Genomic DNA, 18762 nt, shown 5'->3' on the forward strand with positions numbered 1-18762 from the left:
TGACCGAATTTGTGTGTTTTCTGGTATGAGGTAAGGTAGGTCGCAAGCGAGATAAGCTCCGTTCCCTGGCAAGCCTGGGTACTCGGTACCACATCTGATTCAACCGTCATCTGGCGGGCGCCAGAAACTGGGGACATGCCGTCCGCTGAAGAACCGTCCCGACTGGGGAAAGGTAGGGGGCAAAAGTCCCTCAAGGGGCTCTGATGAGAACGGCTTGGCAATCAGACGACATGCGGCCGATTCAGAGGGCGGGAAAGCGTAGATATCTAGGGAAACCCTACACAACATCACTCCGGACGATGGCGATTGTCCTCTGATGCTGTTCACCTCAACACAGCACAAAAAGGGATCACTTGCGGGAAAGTCTCGAGAATTAGTGCCGAGGCCATATTGCAATTTGGACCTGGAACAACCAAGCCTCGGAAGACAATATGCTCCTCCATGTTCGATATCACTCCAGGGCACCAATCCAAAGGGAAGTCCAAAGCACATTGGTGCGCTGGCACGTCAGCGTGTACATTAATCGGATGGCTGGGCGGCTCGGCGAAATCCCCAGATGCTGTGCACTCTCCAAGAAAAGAAAAGCAAAAGGGTTGGGCTGGGTCACTGTCATGGCTGTATAGTGTCGTCCAATCATGGGCCTAAAAAATGGACCCTCTCACTGGCTGATCCGTCTAGCGGATTGAGGCTTAGAGGCTTAGCGGCTTGGACGCATGGGCCAAGCGCGGCCAGAAAGGGGGGTTTTAGTGGATCGCCCGAGATCGCATGGTAAACCATTGGACGGGCGTTAAACTGCCAGGCCAATCGCAGGGCCCAATATCTCGAGAGGAGTAAGGCTCATGTACCTTGGTGTACTGTTGGAGTCTGGAGATGGACAAGTGTGGGGAAACCAGGTGTCACCTGCAACTGCACCCGAAAGGGAATCTAGCACTACGAAGCACTGGGGAATATCCGAACACGCGAGGCGGGGGACAGAAAGCAAAACAAGTACTGGGCGGTGACTCCAATGCAAGTTGCAAGGCGGAGAAGAATGCGGCCTCCAAAGGAACAGAGTTTGAACCGGCAGCCAAGAAGTGATGCTTATGGCAAGGTCTCGTCAAAACAACGCATAGGCTTGGCGGAATGTAGAACAGGTGACAGCAGATAACTTTGTATTTGGATTTAACTGGGGGCTTTCTGGGGAAGGTGGAGGCTCTTTCTTCGTTCTCTCTGCCGTTTCTTTCGTTTTTCTTCCATTGCATATAGCTCATTTCGGGCCTGCACCACTTTCGTGGGAGGTTGAGTAGCCCGATAGTAGTGGGACCAAGGCGCCTTTCTGCACTGATACTATTGCACGGATGGGCACCCAGCAAGATAGAGGGAATATGACTTTGGTGCAGCGCCAGAGATTGACAAGCCAGCAATCAGGGAGATGATGCCCCCCGTTGGAATGAGCCTCCACTTCCACGCCGTTCGGCCTGCCACAGCATTGGCTGCGGCTATTTGGCACACTGCGCAGTAGATTGGAGATTGGGGTTATACTCGGTACAAGTAGTGTTTGTTGCCGCCAAAACCATGGGTGGGGAGGGTCTAGACAGCAGAGGGCACCGAGATTGAGTTGCGGTTACCGTCTTCCCAGGCTCTTGTTCCATCCGTGAGGCCAACCCCCTGGGAAGAGCTTTGTAAGATTGCGACTGCGATTGTAACCATAGTGGAGTTGCAGTGCCGCCTTGCCGCGGCGCTTGGAATGCCTTGGTTCCTGGAACTTCGGAAGTGACCAAAGAGCAAGGCCACCGGAGACCAGGATGAAGGGAAGATGAGGAGGTGGGGTCGGAGAGTTGCGCGCTCTGGCCGTTAGCCCCCTCTCTTTCTCTCTTTATACATTTTTGTTTATTTATTCTATTTTTCGAGGTTTTGAGTCGCAGAAAACAATTGTTCTTACAGGAAGAGAGTGAGCGTAGGATGAAGGAGTGAGGCGCTACGTGCTCTTGCGGGATACTTTGAAGTAAGCAATGTGCAGTGCAGTGCCTCGAGGCAGGTCTCGTTTGAGTACTCTGTAGTGACCCCCCCCCCCCACCTCCCTCTCTACCTAATCCTCCCCTCATCGTCCGTCCCTTCACTTCAGAATTCGCTTCCCCCCTTGCCATCATGTCATCCAATGACCCGGTCGCTCCCCCGTCCCGTCTGTATGTGTTCCATCCCATCTCTTGGCCTTTCATCCCGGCCTCCGTCTTTAGTCGCCCACATCACATTTACACTTGCTTTCAGTCTCCGTCTTGGATTTCCACGTCCGTCAAAGTCCGTCTACCTTTACGTCGGCGGCCTCGTCCACCGTCCCATCCATCGATTGCGTTGTGTCAGTCACCCGCCTTGCAGCCCAGGGAAGTTACACCCTCTTTGAACGGCCTGTCGCCTTGGCCCAACCAATCTGCCTCTCTCCCCCCCTCCTCGTCGTCCCTACCTGGAAGAAGAGCCAACTTTCATGCGGTACACATCTGCCAAAAACACTGCGCATGCTTGTCCAAGAAAGCCCAGCCCTCTGACCACAACCCTGCGAGACGTGCACGCGTTGGCCTATATGAGGTATCCTGCTATGCCAAAGTTAGGACAGGGCACCTTGCGCCGTCTTGACCCCCCCAAGCGGGGTTGGCCAGGCCTGTTCTTCACTCCCAAAGAACCGAACCGAATCGAACCGGGTAAGTAAGTACAACCCTCCCAGACCTTACACGGCCCATCCTCGCAACATCGTTTCCCTACCATGCCTCTCTCGGGGCCACCAACGGATGGGCGCCATCACTCTGGGCAAACCGTCAAAATTAATCGCTCTGCTTGCAGCTCGAGCATGTCGGCTCAGCAATCCGACCGTGCTTGACATTGCCAACAGTCACAAGTGAGATACTGCTACATGGGTCGATGTTCAACGGTGAGAGAATCGGGCTTGGGCCAATGCACACGCGCCCTAATGCCTACCTACCTACCTAGGGTAGCTCACACCTTAACATTGCACGACGGTTGCTGTGTCGCCTATTTTGCCTCACGGAGACCCGACGACACCTTGACTTAGCCTCAACTTCCAAGGCATCCTTGCCCCCAATCCCCATGTACGATTCCGCCCATCCCATATCCACTTTCTCAGCGACCCGGCATCTTTTCATCTCTCGCCTCCACGTCCCCCAAGCCCACAGGTCCCTTTCCTGCTCATTGCCGGGGTCACGCGGTCCCTTGAATCTATCTGTGGCACTGGGCGTATCTCTCACACGCTCCCAAGAGATTATGCGCTAGAAGCAACCTCTCACAATAACCAGACATCGAATTGGCACTCACAAGAACGGCCCTCTCCTGTGCTGTCCCTTTCAGACCTGTCCTTCTGCTCTTTATTCTCTCTTGGCTCTCTCTACTACACGGCTTGCCTGTCTTCATTGAGTTTGACGACGGACGAAGGAGAGGATAACGACAGCCGAGAACCAAGCTATCTATCGTCTAGTCATTCCGCCACCACTCGTTTGACTGTCCTACCGACCGCTCCCGCCCACCGCCTACCGCATACCGCTTGCGCAACCGCCCTCTCTCCCTCCCTCTCCCTCTTCCTCTCTCCCTCTCCCTCTCTCTTTCTCAGTCCCTCTCTCCCCCTCCCTCCAACCCCACCGCGTTCCTCCCTCACTTACTGGCCCTCGCTCGGGCTGCATCTGCATGGTTGCCGTCCCTGGGCGCCCTCTTTTATCCGTCAAAGAATTACGCACCCGACTGACTCCCACGCTTGCACCTCGCTCACATTCCCACCTACCCCTGTTCAAGGCCACACCGACCTCCGTCCTCCGTCCTTGACATCCAAACGCCGCCGCATCCCATTCACCAACTCCCGGCCACCCTCCATCTTCTCAGCCCGCCCTCCATATTCTCCTACTCTCACCCTCCACACGCATACTCGACGTTGTCAACGGCTGCTTACTTCCGTTGCCCACGACGGCGGCAATAGCTGTTTCGGGGCCGAACACGCGACGCGCACTCACTACCATCATCACTTCCATCACTTGAACGACCTGATCTCGCCCGCATCGACGCTTCCTCGTCGCTCTCTTCGGCCCCAGCAGCTGCCGCCTTGCGAGGAGGGACTAGACGAGATTATACAGCCTGTTGCAAAAATTGCGACAAGACTACCCATCCGACTTTCACATCTACCGCACGCCCTACTCTAGTTGCTCTCGTCGTCACCGTTGCCGCCTGCCACTGGTACAACCGTAAACTGCTATTCTGATCCATGGCGGATTAATACCGCCTGCGCTGCGAGCCACCACCCCCTCCAGTCGCGACAACTATGACTGCGTCGGCTATTCAGAGCCACTTGCAACATTCAGCTGCAAGCGACTGCTACGACCCCGATGACGTTCTTCCGCACGACAGCCCGCAAATGCAAGCTCACTGTCCCAGATTACAGCCCTCGCCCAGTCCTCCGCCCGAACTTGGCCTCGGTCCGAAGTTGCTACACGGTCGCCGCAGGGTTGAGCCTATCCAAGGCGATGCTGTACTAGTATCTCATCTTGGGAACGGTAGGCTGCCAGAAGTCGCCCATGCAGCTGCCCTGGAGCCCCTTGCCTCGGATAATGGGTCTGAAGACGACTCGTCCTCCCCGACGTCTCCTGATCGCGAAATGACCAAGCCGGCTGAACCTTTCGATCTTAAGATTCTTGCGGCGGGCGCCTTGGCCTTCACTGCTACCGAAGCTCCTGCCTTGGATGCGATTGCCGCCGCGACATCTAGCCCCGACCATTCGGGTGACGGGCCAAGAGGTCAGCACAAGACGGTACCCCTAGGGATCGGTAGTCGTGACCTACCTATACGCGATGAGCGCCCTGCTCTGGCTGCCCCCGCTGTAGTCTATTCTGCCAGCAACAACCACGCGCCGCGCCGTTCAGTGCCTAGCCTGAGCAATGCCGAGGTCACGTCCCCAGTGAGCCCTTCACAGCAGTCGGCACCCGGCGGCCTGCCTCCCCTCCTCGATTCCCCAAAATCTGACGGAAGCGGTCATGGTCCATTACCGTCTATAAGGGCCCAGCTTGGGGACTTCAAGCGCTTGGCAGAAACCGCAATGAGTCCAGAGAATGATATGGGCTGCGTACGACATGCTGCCTCATTTCCACGCTCGCCCCCGGCAAACATCCCTCGTTTACCGTCGTTAGCCGGTCTACCAATCGGTCAAGCGTCGCCACCAATCTCTCCCAATGAAGGTTTCCGACGAGAGCTTCCATCGCCCGCCCACACTATACCTTCTCTTAGCCCCTATTACTACTCTTCTTCATCAAACGGCGGCCATCATCGGCCAAGCACCGACTACAGTAGTGGGACAGCAGAGACCCCGAGCACAGATCACACAGCTTTAACGCCAGCCCATTCTGTCGCAGACCGCATGAGTATTGATGGCCTCACAAACCCACAAACTGGCTACATTTGCACGTTCTCGGGGTGCAATGCTGCGCCGTTCCAGACTCAGTATCTACTAAACTCGCACGCCAATGTTCATTCGTCTGCCCGGCCTCACTATTGCTCGGTCAAGGGTTGTCCTCGAAGCGAAGGCGGCAAAGGTTTCAAGAGGAAGAATGAAATGATAAGGCACGGCCTCGTCCATGACTCTCCTGGATACGTTTGTCCCTTTTGCCCAGACAGAGAACACAAATATCCACGTCCAGACAATCTTCAAAGGTATGGTTGCCCCTGATCACTTGTGTTTTCTTGGTGCAGGCAGAATGTTCTGTGCTCCTGCAATACAGGCGGTGTTGGCATTTCTCGTTGCACTCACGCTTATCCTTGAGAGGAATTTCTGACTAACTGAGCACACAGACATGTTCGTGTACACCACGTGGACAAGGATAAGGACGACCCGCTTTTGCGGGATGTCCTGTCGCAAAGACCGGATGGACCGAATCGCGGTCGACGGCGTAGAGGAGGCCCTGCCTAGCCAACTGACCTCCATGGCCGGTTCACGACATTAACGTATATACATTCCCCTACCCTTTTCTGGTCAAATTTTTATCTTTTTTTTTTGCATCCCAATATCGACTTTTTCGAGGTGGTATGGCTGCAATCGGCTTTAGGACAAGGTGTAGCTAGCTTGTGTAAATAAGGGAAGGGGTTTGGAAGCTTTGGAACGATACCTGCAGCAGTGGCGCTGCTGATTTTTCTTGTTTGGTCATGTTTCTGTATTTCGATTGGGAGGAGGAGGCAATACTTTGTTTTGGCACAAGCCCTGTGGCTCTTTGAGCTGGTGTGGCAACGAGTTCATGACGGGAATCGTTTTTGGTCTCGATTGCGAGAATTCTGGCGTTGCGGTGGATCATATACCACATTGACGAGTCGTTCGCGTCGCGTCACGTCCTCCATTTTTTTATTTTCTTCGTTTATCATAGTAGCTTTTCGTCACTCCTTTGTCCCTAGGGGCGAGGAAGCTTGACCTCCTGGAAAGTTTTCCGAGGCTGATATAAGCTACGTTCAACACGGATGGGGTTCCGTCCCTCTTTTGATACCATCAACTTTCTGAGGTGCCTTCGTACAGAGTGTGTGGCCGCCTTCATGCAAAATATACATAACAAGGCTGCAATGGCTGCTTCAAAATGTCTGTTTTCCTGTTAAACCAACATGATCCTTTTTCTCTCCTCCCTCGTGTCAGAAGTGGTCTAGCTAGCCATCAACAATCTGCCAGTCGCCGACGTGAATGGCATTGTCACTTAAGAATTCCACCTCGATGCTTTGGCGACCTTGGTGGCTGCCGAGCTGTTCCACAACGAGCCATAGCTGGTCTTGTCGCAAACGGTCGGGCTCGAGGTCGAATTCTTGTGTTCGGACAGCCATAGTGAGCTCCCGGAACTCACCGCCGCCTGACATGGCAAGCACGGACTCCTCGGGTCCTCTCCCGTACACAAGAGAGATACGGACTGCCGTCGTAGGGATGTGCTGACCGTCCCGTCCCGTCAAGAGGGGGCAACGGGCAACAACTTGGGCCCGAGAAAGTCGTGTTACCGTGACAGGCGCCCGTCTCTTCTCTTCCCCCTCGCTGAAGGCAATGGCTGGTGTGCGAGTCCGCAACAGGCCGGCGCCGTCACTCAACACGGGCTGTATCTGGCATTCTACCTGTGAGCCCACACGCATGCCGAAATCGGCAAGCTGACCCGGTTCCCACGTCGAGCAGACGATGGTGTAAGTGCCCGGCTCCACCAAAGGGACCTGCACCAGAGCGTTGCCTCTCCGATAGTCGCCAGAACTGGCCACGACGTCCTTGACTCCGATCGAGGTGACTCTCTTGCCGTGTGCCCAGACCAGATCAACATGAATGGCCACCTCGCGGTCTCCAGACGAGAGGAGAATGGAAAGAGACGTGGCCCTGGGGATCGATATGCTGAACTGAGGATTTTGTGAGTACGTAATGGATGACGCATTGCCCCCGGCGGTTCTCCGTGTCCAGGCACTGGAGAACTCCTTGTAGTACCTCATCTCTTCTTCGGCAGGCTTGACCTCTAGAGGCGTCCGTGAGAAGAGGGTGAATGTGCACGAGTAGTCGTGCAGCGGTAGATCCTGATGGGCCATGACGATGGTGTAGGGTTTGCCGGCGCGAAGTCTGAACTTGGCCAGTGTCTGCGGTGAGTCGACATAGGAGCCCTGGTAGACGAAGCCCTCTCTCACCTGCACTTTTTTGCCTTCGCTCTCGAAGATGAATATGCTTGTGAAGCCCAGCTGCCTCGATGGCGCCGCCGAAGAAGCCGACTTGTTGCGCGCAATATTAAGCTCTTCGTCTGCAAAGTGCCTGCTCAGCAGGATCCATACCTCATCTCCATTGCTTGAGAGCACCGAATATTGCGGATTGTGGGCGAGGGAGGACGTCATGTTCTTCGTCGGCACCCGCCATGTAAAGTGATGATCCTGCCGGTGTGTGAACATGTCCGGGTTCCAGTTCAGGTACATGGACTCGAAGTTTTGGGCAACGTCCTCGACCGAAATCCAGAAAGAACCAACTGGCCTCGAGTGTTCCGATGACTTAGGCTCTACCGACACAGACGTATCTGATAGCGATAGGGCCGCTGTTTTCTCGAGAAGTCCGGAAGATCCAACGCCTTTCCAGACAAGACCATCACACCACGGGTTCTTGACAAGCAGCCGGCGGGCCCCAGGTGAGATATCAATCTCTAGCACTGCATAATCATGTTCACCAACGAGACCCAGGGCATCCTCTTCCGTCTGTGTTAGCCGTCCAGTGCCTAATGTGATGATAAGATTGCCAGCACGGTACGCTTCCTTAATGTCGTCCCAAGTGCCTTCGAGATCGACATCCTCACTGTCTCGATATTAGCTATCACAATTTGATAGCTACGGGGCAGGCTTCTACGCACCTCTGAAGAAACAGTTGTTCAGGAATCCATCCGGTAATGACCCACAAATCGGTACCTGAGTTGCTCCCGGGGAAATCATAGCCCCCTCGAACCTTCAAGTAGGCTTTTTCTAAAAGGGCCGGCCAGAGCAAGTTGGGATTCTTGCGATCGACAACGAACAATGTGCGGTTGTTCCGCGAGACAGGCAGTCGGTCATCCACAACGACTTGACGAAAACAGCCGTTGAAGTGCATGCGGAATATGTACTTTCCGCTCCTTGAGATCTTGGGCCGCCCCTGAGCGTGGTCGTACGGAAACATGATGGAACTGAGAACCTGACCACTGCAGTTAGCGATAGTTAAATCCTGGGATGTCGTGATGGTCGCGAACTGACTGATTGCCTGCCCCTCTGAAGAATCTTCATGGCGGCACATAGACTGGCTACGACTGAGCAGTCTGTCGTGACATCCTGTACAAGATCACAGTCGCTATCCGAGGCCATGAAGTCTCTGTCTACGGTTTCTTCCCTGGCCTGCTCCACGGGGCGTTTCCAGCCTTCGAGGATCGACTGTTGTCGAGGCGACATGGTGTATTCCGTCGGGTCACTGGTTTATGAGTGAGGTGTTTTATCAAGGCGGGGCAACGGAATCGATTCAACGTACGAGAAGACATGTTTTCCTTCGGGCAGGGAGAACGTGCCGTCAACAGGGTCGGACTGCCAGGGTGGGAATATATTTCCATGTAGCCGAGACGAGCGCAAAAGAATAGCTCTCTCGTTGGAGGGTATTTGGCGCACATGACAGTTAGGGTTCGACGCCGAGGTGATGACAGTGGTGGCTTTAGTTGTGGTCGCGGGAGTGGCCTTTGGCGAGGACTTGAGCTGCTCAGCATGGGTAATGAGTCCCTCGCACTTCTTCCTAAAACGAACGCGGTCGGCGGGCGAAGCGGCTTCTTTGGCAGCCTTCATGTACAAGTCGGCTGCGGCAATTGCATGATTCAAAGCGTCACGGCCTGATGATCTGGCCATCAAGGCCTCTTCTCTCTGCACGTTAGAATAACGGATGTCAGTCGAAAATGTCCATTCACATAGGACAAGCCTTATATAAAGTCCCACTCACAATGGCTTTAGCTTCCATGGTTCCCGCCGGGTATCATTGCTGGAATCGGAACCAGCGAGTGAAGCAGAATTAGTGTGACGATGCGGGGTTCACAAGTGCCAAGGGTTGAGTCAAGAGGGCAAGGCAATTGAGCAACGATCCAACATTAACAGGAGCAGCAGCAGCAGCAGCAGCAGCAGCAACAGCAGCAAGTTATCGCTGTCGCATGTTATGGAGGCGAGGAGTTGATGTTGTGAGTACTAGAGGCCCTGCGACGGTGTTGACAGGCGAAACTGATTCAAAGACAAGAGAAGTAGCTCTGCCGCTACTGCCTGCGCCTCTTGTAACGATTTTCTGCGACGTCCGGCTCTCCACCTCTGCGACGTGGAAACTGGTTCACTCCCAGGCCTGTGTCCTGACGCCGTGGCTCCGAACCTGGCCCGGTGTCGTGGAGACGGTGGCGAATCTGCGACGGGCGCGGGGGACGGGGGTTCGATAGAACTTGAGAAGTGAGGATGGGTTGGGCCGTCGGAGCGGGCACTCGATTGGGGCTGTGCAAAAGCAAATCTGCCCGCCTCGAACAGCAGAGTTGGAGAGGCCTAACGGCAGACGACACTAGGCCAGGCCCAGGCCAGACCGAACAAGGCAATACTTAGTCTTGGGGAAACGAGACAAGCCGGGATGGACCGGACTGGACTATGAGCCGTACCAAGTTAGGCCACAGAAAGCGATCGATGTAGGGTGATGGAGATGAGGGGAAGCGAGACGGCGAGTTAGCGACGTCTAGGGGGCTTTGGCCGCACGACGCGTCCAATCGGGCCCGAGTCGATTGTTGCCTGCAGTGTCAAAGACGCACTGCAAGTATTGGAAACGATTGGGAAAGGAAGTTTTTGCAGATGGACGGTCAGCTGAGCAGAGGTAGTGAAATAGCTGCTTGGATTGGTATTTCCAAAAACAATGACGCTGGGACTCAAGGCAGCCAGGCCAAGGCGCTTGTTGGCTGCACAAAGCAGGGTACAGATACTTCGTAGATATCTACACGACCTAGGTACAGGCAAGTTACCCGTGCTTCTCTACCCAGGTTCCTAGGAACCATACCTAACTAAGGTACCTTCTGGGCACAGAGGCGCCTGTCGTTCCTGCCTATGCTTCGAGGTAATCTGCATAAGCACTGAAGCACATAAACACACTCTTCTGGTAATGGTTGTAAGATTGACAAGGTGGCAGCTATCTTGGTGCAGGTTGTTCATTTCTACTTATATCGTCAACTAGACTCTATCCAGCGTCCCCGAAGGTAAAGCCTTCCCTGCGGCGGTAACATACCGTATCTGGCATGCTGTAAAGACTGTAATTATGAGACCCATGAACACAACATGAGGGTACGTTGAGAGTGAAACTCTGGATACTTGAAACACACGGTGCCACAGATATAGTATCATCTTCGGCACAGGTCCGCCATCATTCTACATGACTTATCAAAGCTGATCAGATACCTAGTACAGACTGCGTCGCCCACTGTTTCGCTTTTGCTGTCTGGCCTAATTCAATGGCCACATTGCTCTCAATATGACAGCGTACCTCATTAGCATATCTAGTTAATCCGGTTTAAAGTGTCGCTGCCATGTGTGTTCAAGTAAACACTATAGAAATTGAATATGTCGGAAGAACAGTCGTGAGCTTCCCCTTGTTATCGGGGTCGCGACGCTTGTTGCGCAGCCCGCCATCTCACCTCGAGTTTGCCGGTCATGGCCTGACACAAGCTAGAAACTAGGACGGCTCTGGCATCTGTCGCCATAGTTTGGCTTATATAATCACTGCTTCTGTCCGAACCCCACCAAGTGACCTTACATTAACCGAGCATATGGCGGTCCGGGTCTGGTTGCAAAGGGCCGAGGTCGTCGACTCGCGCGTCCACGCAAATGCACAAGTGCCGTCATGGGGGAATGCCCGCCAACAGCCTTAAAGCTTGGCTTCTGCGTCCCGGCTAGTCCAACGGTCATTTGATATAGACTTCTCCTCCTCTCGCTGGAGACTATCCTGCTGGCTGTCAACTATTAAACGCAAGTCTCTAATCGCTGTCGTCGTTGTCTTCGTCTTTCTTCGCCGCCCCATCGTCGCCCTCTCCCTCTCCTCTCTACCTCGGATCCTGATCGGCGTGGAACGCCAACGCCGACGCCGTTACCGAGGTTGGCGTGACTATCCCTCCCCTTGGGCCACAACGCGTACGGCCGTTGAGATCGCAAGAAACCCAGACAATCCTCTTAGCCATCGAGTAAAGAAAACCTCGCAATGGCTGCGCAGTCCAAATCAGCTCCTATTGCCCCATGGGGCAAAGCCGTTGCTGGCGCGTCCGGCGCTGTGCTTGCCAACGCCTTGGTGTATCCTCTTGACATGTGAGAGCAGTGCGATCGCCGAGATGCTGCACCTACATTCTACCCTCAATCCATTCTAATCCCCTTCAAATCAATTCAATCAGACTTACACCTGCCCGGCCCCGGCCATGTTCAAACTTGGCTGACGACCCCCATGTAAAGCGTCAAGACGCGTCTCCAGATCCAAGTCAAACCACAGTCCACCACGGCAACGACCGAACCGGCCGAACCGACGGATCACGTTGAGCCTCACTACTCCTCTACCTGGGATGCCTTGAGCAAAATCGTTGCCGAAGATGGACCAAAGGGCCTATATGCCGGCATGAGCGGCTCTCTCCTCGGCGTCGCATCGACCAACTTTGCCTACTTCTACTGGTACTCCGTCGTACGCGCTCTCTATCTGCGCTCGGCCAAAAGCTCGGCGCCGCCCTCGACACTGATTGAGCTAAGTCTTGGCGCTGTTGCTGGTGCGGTCGCACAGCTCTGTACGATTCCTGTTGCTGTCATTACGACAAGACAGCAGACGCAGCGAAAGACAGAGAGAAAAGGGTTTGTTGATACTGCGCGGGAAGTAATTGATGGAGACGATGGTCTTTTTGGCCTGTGGAGGGGCTTGAAGGCGAGTTTGGTACTGGTCGTCAACCCCGCCATCACATATGGCGCCTACGAGCGGCTCAAGGAAGTTATATTTCCTGGGAAGAACAACCTGAAGCCTTGGGAGGCATTCCGTATGTTGGCCTCGGAGCGTTCCCTTCCCTACCCTCTCCCTGCATGGGTTTGACCAATTTGTGACTTTAGTATGCGAGCTTGTGCTGACCCCGACGTAGTGCTAGGCGCCGCCTCCAAATCGTTGGCGACCATTGCCACGCAACCTCTTATCGTAGCCAAGGTAGGTTTGCAATCCCGGCCACCGCCGGAAAGAAAGGGCAAGCCTTTTAGCAGCTTTGTTGAGGTTATGAGCTTTATTCTGGAGCGGGAGGGTGTCTCGGGCCTCTTCAAGGGTATCGCGCCTCAGATTCTCAAGGGTCTTCTGGTTCAAGGCATCCTGATGATGACCAAGGAGCGGTGAGCATGACTTCAACTGCCTCTGCATAATTATGATCGAGTGCTGATTTGTTAGCAGCATGGAACTGTTGTTTGTTCTCTTCCTACGTTATCTCAAGAAAATGCGTACGAAGCAGTTGCAGACCGTCACGCAGAGTGCCGCGGCGGTCCGCCACACATCTTCAATGAAGCCTTTTTGAACTGTGAGGCGGGCCATCGGGCGCATCCATTGCATGAATGTTGCATAGCTGTGGTAACGAGGCAGTTGCATCACGCATAGCGAATCTAGATGGTGCCTGACGGGCGTGGATAGAATGAGAAGCATACGATTTGGGCCAGGTTAACGGGTAAAGGAAGCCGCAATGCGGAGGAAAGCAGAGAGAGGAGCGGCGCTACTACAGCATGACCGGTGGACGGGCTGGATATTACCGCCAGTCAATAGCCAACGTATTTTCGGTTACAGTGCTTTATACTGGCAATTTGCAGCTTTCGTTACGCGAAGACCTGTTTGAACACGTCCGATGGCGTATGTGTGTGGTTACTTGCAAGGCTCAGCATGCTTCTTGGCTGCTGCACTCGCTGTGTTCTGTTTTACATCTACACAAAACCACACAGCTACCAATGCAGCTGCGTAGGGGTTGACAGCGAAATATGTACAGTCTAAATATCCTGTCCACCGTCCTAGCAAGTGGTGCACTCCAGGTCACCAAAGAATGCCATGCCAGTCATCAGCCACACTGTGGCGCGGGGCTGGCACAACCGTTAGGGCACGGAAATTTCGTTTCCCCACCACGACGCTCGCTCCTGCCCACGCGCACCACGGCAAAGAGGACTCGATATCCTGACTTACTCGAAATCCCCCGACCTCACCACGAACTTCAGACTTCAGTATCCAACGTCAGGGGCACCTTCCGACCGCAGCAATGGCCAGTATGTTGCGCCCTCGTCCTCTTGCTTCTTCCCCTTTACTACGGAAGTGGCCTGGCTAATCTCGACCAACAGAGTCCAAGAACTCCTCGCAGCACAACCAGTCGCGCAAGGCGCACCGCAACGGGTACGATTGAGTCCCTCTCCTATCCGGCCAAACTAGTCCAATGCTCCATACCTTTCAATCAAGGGTGAACTGCTGACGTTGTGGCATTTGCCTCCGCCCTACAGTATCAAGAAGCCCAAGACCTCGAGATACCCGTCCCTGAAGGGTACCGACCCCAAGTTCCGTCGTAACCATCGCCACGCTCTGCACGGCACCATGAAGGCTCTGGTACGATCATCCCACCCGGCCATGAACCCATCAACGTCATGGCTACGTCTACGACACCCGCTGACATGTCTCACAGAAGGAGCTGAAGGAGGGCAAGCGCGAGACGGCATAGACGCAGAGTTAGGCTTATGGTTATTGGTCTCTTCTACGGCACGGCTGCGATGCATTGGGGTATTAGGAAATGAAACGGAATTGGCAAATAAGATAAGCCAACACGAATCAATCAACAACGGTTCGACCCTCTCGGAACTCTGTCCAGAACGTGTCGAACGGATGCCTCGTGTGTCTGCTCCTGTCAGATGCTGCTTAAGTGCGAATACTGCCCAAGGGCTACCATGGCAGGATGAGCAACGTGATGAAAGGAGACACGCATGGCCCGATATGAGGATCAAATAGTGATGCAAATAGCATCAATGGACGTCGAGAGCATCGCCGACCAGTCAGGATAAAGACGTCATGGCCGGCAGGGTCTTGACTACACGTACATTTAACAGATGTCAGCGACATCTGTTCGGGTTCAGCAAGTACCAAGACAACAGGCCACGTTGACTGCATAGGCAGTGACGACGATAATGAAAGAGTCCTAGCCTCGTCTGGCAGGCCTTGTCATCGTGCAGAGTACTACAACTTGCACACCGACAACATTGATGGCTTCAGAATCTAAACCGCTGACTGACGTTGGCGAATACTACCCATGTAGAATGGAGGCGATAACTCAGAAGAACGTTACATCTGGGGCGATGATAGCAGCAGAGTCCCCGTTGCAAGAGGATGCAGTAGTGTCCAATGCATGTGTTAATGCCCGTTCCTGGTGACAGGAACAGGTCCCGGATTCGACCTTAGCCCTTTTCAATGTTCACTTCGCCCTCATGCATGACCTTTGAGGTAGGTTAGGATGTTGGGTACGGATAGACTGTCAGCAGGTACCTGGAAATTTATCCCCTTGAGGGTTGAAATTTCTCTCCAACCATTACCCCGTCTTGCCTACCTATGTCTGGGGCGCTATCCCCCCCCGTTGGTTTGAAATCCAGCGGCCTGGGAAACCTGGCAGACTGCCTATCTAGGCAGGCAGGGACTCCTTTGGGTAGGCACTGTAACTAGTAGGTAATTGGCGCCGTGGAATATCCTTCTCTGGGCCTTGCTTAACGGACCCCAAGCGTGGTGTATTCACGAACCTTGTGACTAAGCAGGCCGCCGCTACGCCACGTTGCCGAACCCTTCCCCCCCGGCTCGTTGGCTGCCACAGCATGAACGAATACGTCTCCTCCAGACCCAAGAAGGGAACTCCGTCCTCCTTTTTTTCTTCCCTCTCCCCTACCTTACCGCACCCCCTTTACTTTGGTAATACTTTCAGACGACGCCAGCCTTGAACATTGTATTACCTGCCTGGTAGCAGCATTTCTTGAATAATTCTTGCCCGCTTACCAGAGCAATACTTACCGTTGCTCACTTGCCCCTCACCTCCACTGGCTTCTCCAGTCTTTCAGAGCATTGCGCCACCATTGCCTGCGTCTCGTCTGGGCTGGTCGCCAAACAGAACAAAGCACATTCGGCATCTTTCTCTTCCTGTGTTTCACGGGACTCTTCTTCAGCTCTTGTCCAAAACTTCCATAACCCCAACGCCTCGGGACCTCGACAGACCAGATCTAGCTACATTTGTCGAATAGACATGTGTTAAGCAGGTCTCTTATTTGATCCCGACTCCTTTGAGGTCAGCAGGTTTCTGCAGGAGCTTTGGGCACCGAATACGTACCCTACGATTCACCATTGCCGCCGTCGGAGCTTTGCCATCGTAAAAGAGCAAAAAGTAACAGGCCGTCTTGGCCACACTGTCTTCACTTGGACACACCAAGACCTGAAGAAGAGGGGGAAAACCCTTCTTACTCTCAAGCAGCGACCCTGATCGCCAAATTGGGCTCGCGCCTAGTCGACAGCTGCCGGTAGCGACCACTGTTCTTGCTCCTGTCATCACATTAGAAAATCCAGCGAGTGCCCGCTGGTTCGATTGACCTTGCCGTCGTTGGAACTCTCGAAACAGCGCCGGTCCCTCCTTCCCCCGGGCCGACTCCCCTTCCATCGCCAGACAAAGACACGACATCCATCACTTAGCCACCGGCATCGTTTCATCAGCCACTTGCCAACTTTCTATCGTGTTTTTTTTTTACAAACATCTTACCGCCGCTTCCAGCGCGACTACTGCCCCGTCGTAACCGCACTGTCCGTCGACAATGCTCAACATGTCTGGCAGTCACATCGCGGGAAACCGCAATAGCACCCCAGAGGCGAACACTACGCCCTCCCTCCGACCACCCTCCTCAAGAGCTATTGGTACCAACAGTCACCTCAGGGCGTCTGCCGACATGGCCGCACTCTCAAACTCGTCGCCCTCGAGCCGCATCCGCCCCTCGTCCGACTTTTACGGTTCCCAGCAGGGCCAGGGTCACGGCAATCCAGACACGGATCCTCAAGATAAGATTGCGCAACAGTGGATTGCCGATATTGACCAGTATGAGACGACATTGGAAGAAATGGCCGCGGCCACTCTGGACCAGGACTTCAAGGATGAGTTGAGCGCCATTGAGCAGTGGTTCAGAGTTCTCAGCGAGGCCGAGCGCACTGCTGCTCTTTATGCCTTGCTGCAACAGACTACCCAGGTTCAAATTCGCTTCTTCATCCAGGTCTTGCAACAGATGGGCAAGAATCACCCCATGTCGGGCGTTCTGTCCCCAGCCAATTTCGACAAAGGCAAGTGGATATGGCAACGCTCTCTATCTCCTTGGTAGTTCTCCACTAACCTGCAACTTTTATAGACCCCATGTCGAACCGCCTCAGCGATGCTATGAACAAGTTAAACGTCGACTCGTCGCGGAACTCTCTTGCTCGCCCCGCGAGCACTGCGACCGGCAAGCGGCAATCTGGTCTCGACCCGTCCACCATTAACGCCATGTTCCCGGATGCCGCTGCAGCCATTGCTACCGAGAAAGCCAAGTTTACGCAACAGACCGGCAACCCTCCCTCATCTAACCGTAACAGCGCCGTGGGTGATTCCCGCCAACCCCTGGCTGCCCCGACCATTGCCACCCCTGGTGACAACCACGATTCCAATAACCAGAACCAGTCAGGTCAGGGATCCAAACCCCACGGTGGCCAGCCACCCATGGGCCAATTCGTTCAGCCGCCCCCGTCAGCTGGTTTGCGATCCCCTCGTCCGCAAATTTCGGGCAATCAGAACATTCAGAACACCACTTTGACAACCAGTGACAAGCCTGTAGACCTGCCCCTCCTCTCCCCTTACAACCCCAGTGGTGGCAACTGGGCTTCGATGGTCAACACTCCGCTTGTAGCTAACTTCAACGCCAGCAACAGCGGCACGCAGGCGGACATGGTCGCAAACGCTACAGCAATGAAGTTGGCGGCATTGTCAACTGTCAACAACCGCTTTGCCCTTGATGATGTCCGCAAGTATCGCCGTGCCCGTTCCAACGACGCTCCGGGCGCTCCCGGCCAGCAAGGGATGCCCCAGAACAATCAGGGCGTCAATTTCCCCGGTGCCAATGTCGTCATGATCAACGAGCATGGTCAGGTTCTCAGCCGCGAGCAGATGCTTGCTCTGCAGGCTCAGAACATCGGCTTTGGCCAGCATCGGTCTAGGCCCAGTTCCCCTGGCATCGCAATGCAGCCCGGCGGCGGCTTTGGGCCTATGGCTTTTGCATCGCCTCAAAACAACGGTTTTCTGAGTGCCTACGACGGCGCTTCTCCACTCCTCAACAGCGGTATTCCTTCCGTGAATGTGGGCCAGTTGGGCATGGGCAACCATGAGGGCTATTTGTCGGATCACTCTGACATGGTTCGCGGCCGCTCCCCCCGTGGACGGAGAGGCAGCTCAAAGCCGCCTGAAGATCCAACGGACCCAACCTTGTTGCAGGATATCCCAAGCTGGCTGAGAAGCTTGCGGTTGCACAAGTACACTGAGAACCTGAAGGACATGAAGTGGCATGAGTTGATCGAGCTTGATGACAAGGCCCTGGAAGACCGTGGGGTCAACGCTCTTGGAGCTAGGCGGAAGATGCTGAAGGTTTTTGAGCAAGTCAAGGGTAGGTACCAGGCCGAGTGAGCCACGTACAGCATCGGAGCTAACTAAAACGTCCTGAACAGAGGCCAAGGCTGAAGGCAAAATTGCTTGAGATCGGTTCTTCAAACCGACGCCAAGGGATATCGGGTGTTCGTAATGTACCCACTGTATCAGTCATACGGGGCACGCATGGACCCCGGGTGGCTGTTGATGAGTGGATGGGAAGAATTAGCGGGATGGACAGTTGGAAACTGCGGGGTGTTTACTCGTGATGAAGTAAAACGGTAAGAAAAGGATGCAGAGGGTTGGTTTGGACTCGTTTCGTGCTTCTGTACATATATAGGAAGATATCACCCCAGTTCCGGCTGCGTGCAAAGGAAGGGCTCCACTTTCACCAAGCTATGGGCTGTTCATAATTGTGAGAGCGTTGAATGCCGGCGGGTTGCTTTGGTACACTCTTTGCCAATCGGAGACAGCTGGTGGTACGCTGATGGAAATTGTGGCTTGTGAATGATATTGAGACCCGACTTATACGACCTGCAAGCCGTAGCGACACGGCCCTAGTTCTGTTCTGTAACCGTTT

At 54.3% G+C, this 18762-nt stretch overlaps 5 protein-coding genes across 5 annotated transcripts; 4 read left to right on the top strand and 1 right to left on the bottom strand.

Annotated features, from left to right (window-relative positions):
• The first annotated feature begins 3251 nt into the window (after nucleotides 1-3251).
• Nucleotides 3252-6040, top strand: CDEST_00825 (Putative Zinc finger C2H2-type). The gene is made up of 2 exons (XM_062916984.1): nucleotides 3252-5676; nucleotides 5815-6040. The coding sequence occupies exons 1-2, from the start codon at nucleotides 4295-4297 to the stop codon at nucleotides 5930-5932; spliced, it is 1500 nt and encodes a 499-aa protein (XP_062773035.1). The 5' UTR covers nucleotides 3252-4294; the 3' UTR covers nucleotides 5933-6040.
• A 1-nt stretch (nucleotide 6041) lies between these two features.
• Nucleotides 6042-10067, bottom strand: CDEST_00826 (Putative peptidase C2, calpain, catalytic domain, peptidase C2, calpain, large subunit, domain III). The gene is made up of 5 exons (XM_062916985.1): nucleotides 9452-10067; nucleotides 8996-9375; nucleotides 8728-8938; nucleotides 8355-8668; nucleotides 6042-8299 (listed from the first exon to the last, which is right to left on the bottom strand). Exons 1-5 carry the CDS (start codon nucleotides 9467-9469, stop codon nucleotides 6652-6654), a joined length of 2571 nt encoding a protein of 856 aa, XP_062773036.1. The 5' UTR covers nucleotides 9470-10067; the 3' UTR covers nucleotides 6042-6651.
• A 708-nt stretch (nucleotides 10068-10775) lies between these two features.
• On the top strand, nucleotides 10776-13279 carry CDEST_00827 (Putative mitochondrial carrier protein). The gene is made up of 4 exons (XM_062916986.1): nucleotides 10776-11823; nucleotides 11965-12530; nucleotides 12630-12867; nucleotides 12926-13279. Exons 1-4 carry the CDS (start codon nucleotides 11720-11722, stop codon nucleotides 13044-13046), a joined length of 1029 nt encoding a protein of 342 aa, XP_062773037.1. The 5' UTR covers nucleotides 10776-11719; the 3' UTR covers nucleotides 13047-13279.
• A 369-nt stretch (nucleotides 13280-13648) lies between these two features.
• CDEST_00828 (Putative large ribosomal subunit protein eL29) lies at nucleotides 13649-14352 on the top strand. The gene is made up of 4 exons (XM_062916987.1): nucleotides 13649-13776; nucleotides 13849-13900; nucleotides 14005-14107; nucleotides 14187-14352. The coding sequence occupies exons 1-4, from the start codon at nucleotides 13770-13772 to the stop codon at nucleotides 14217-14219; spliced, it is 195 nt and encodes a 64-aa protein (XP_062773038.1). The 5' UTR covers nucleotides 13649-13769; the 3' UTR covers nucleotides 14220-14352.
• Nucleotides 14353-15409: 1057 nt separating this feature from the next.
• CDEST_00829 (Putative sterile alpha motif domain-containing protein) lies at nucleotides 15410-18519 on the top strand. The gene is made up of 3 exons (XM_062916988.1): nucleotides 15410-16852; nucleotides 16918-18201; nucleotides 18263-18519. The coding sequence occupies exons 1-3, from the start codon at nucleotides 16336-16338 to the stop codon at nucleotides 18289-18291; spliced, it is 1830 nt and encodes a 609-aa protein (XP_062773039.1). The 5' UTR covers nucleotides 15410-16335; the 3' UTR covers nucleotides 18292-18519.
• Nucleotides 18520-18762: the final 243 nt, after the last annotated feature.

This window comes from Colletotrichum destructivum, chromosome 1, assembly GCF_034447905.1.
Source record: "Colletotrichum destructivum chromosome 1, complete sequence".
In the NCBI taxonomy this organism is placed as follows: Eukaryota; Fungi; Ascomycota; class Sordariomycetes; order Glomerellales; family Glomerellaceae; genus Colletotrichum; species Colletotrichum destructivum.

Bases quoted from the DNA above. Each gene is read 5' to 3' on its own strand.
- CDEST_00827 (XM_062916986.1), top strand. From the start codon at position 11,720: ATGGCTGCGCAGTCCAAATCAGCTCCTATTGCCCCATGGGGCAAAGCC. The intron at 12,531-12,629 runs GTATGTTGGCCT...ACCCCGACGTAG, and splicing joins GAAGCCTTGGGAGGCATTCC to TGCTAGGCGCCGCCTCCAAA. The intron at 12,868-12,925 runs GTGAGCATGACT...ATTTGTTAGCAG, and splicing joins CTGATGATGACCAAGGAGCG to CATGGAACTGTTGTTTGTTC.
- CDEST_00829 (XM_062916988.1), top strand. From the start codon at position 16,336: ATGCTCAACATGTCTGGCAGTCACATCGCGGGAAACCGCAATAGCACC. The intron at 16,853-16,917 runs GCAAGTGGATAT...CAACTTTTATAG, and splicing joins CCCAGCCAATTTCGACAAAG to ACCCCATGTCGAACCGCCTC. The intron at 18,202-18,262 runs GTAGGTACCAGG...CGTCCTGAACAG, and splicing joins GGTTTTTGAGCAAGTCAAGG to AGGCCAAGGCTGAAGGCAAA.
- CDEST_00825 (XM_062916984.1), top strand. From the start codon at position 4,295: ATGACTGCGTCGGCTATTCAGAGCCACTTGCAACATTCAGCTGCAAGC. The intron at 5,677-5,814 runs GTATGGTTGCCC...CTGAGCACACAG, and splicing joins CGTCCAGACAATCTTCAAAG to ACATGTTCGTGTACACCACG.
- CDEST_00828 (XM_062916987.1), top strand. The intron at 13,901-14,004 runs GTACGATTGAGT...TCCGCCCTACAG, and splicing joins CGCAAGGCGCACCGCAACGG to TATCAAGAAGCCCAAGACCT. The intron at 14,108-14,186 runs GTACGATCATCC...GTCTCACAGAAG, and splicing joins ACGGCACCATGAAGGCTCTG to GAGCTGAAGGAGGGCAAGCG.
- CDEST_00826 (XM_062916985.1), bottom strand. The intron at 8,669-8,727 runs GTCAGTTCGCGA...TGCAGTGGTCAG, and splicing joins TTCAGAGGGGCAGGCAATCA to GTTCTCAGTTCCATCATGTT. The intron at 8,300-8,354 runs GTGCGTAGAAGC...ATATCGAGACAG, and splicing joins GAACAACTGTTTCTTCAGAG to TGAGGATGTCGATCTCGAAG.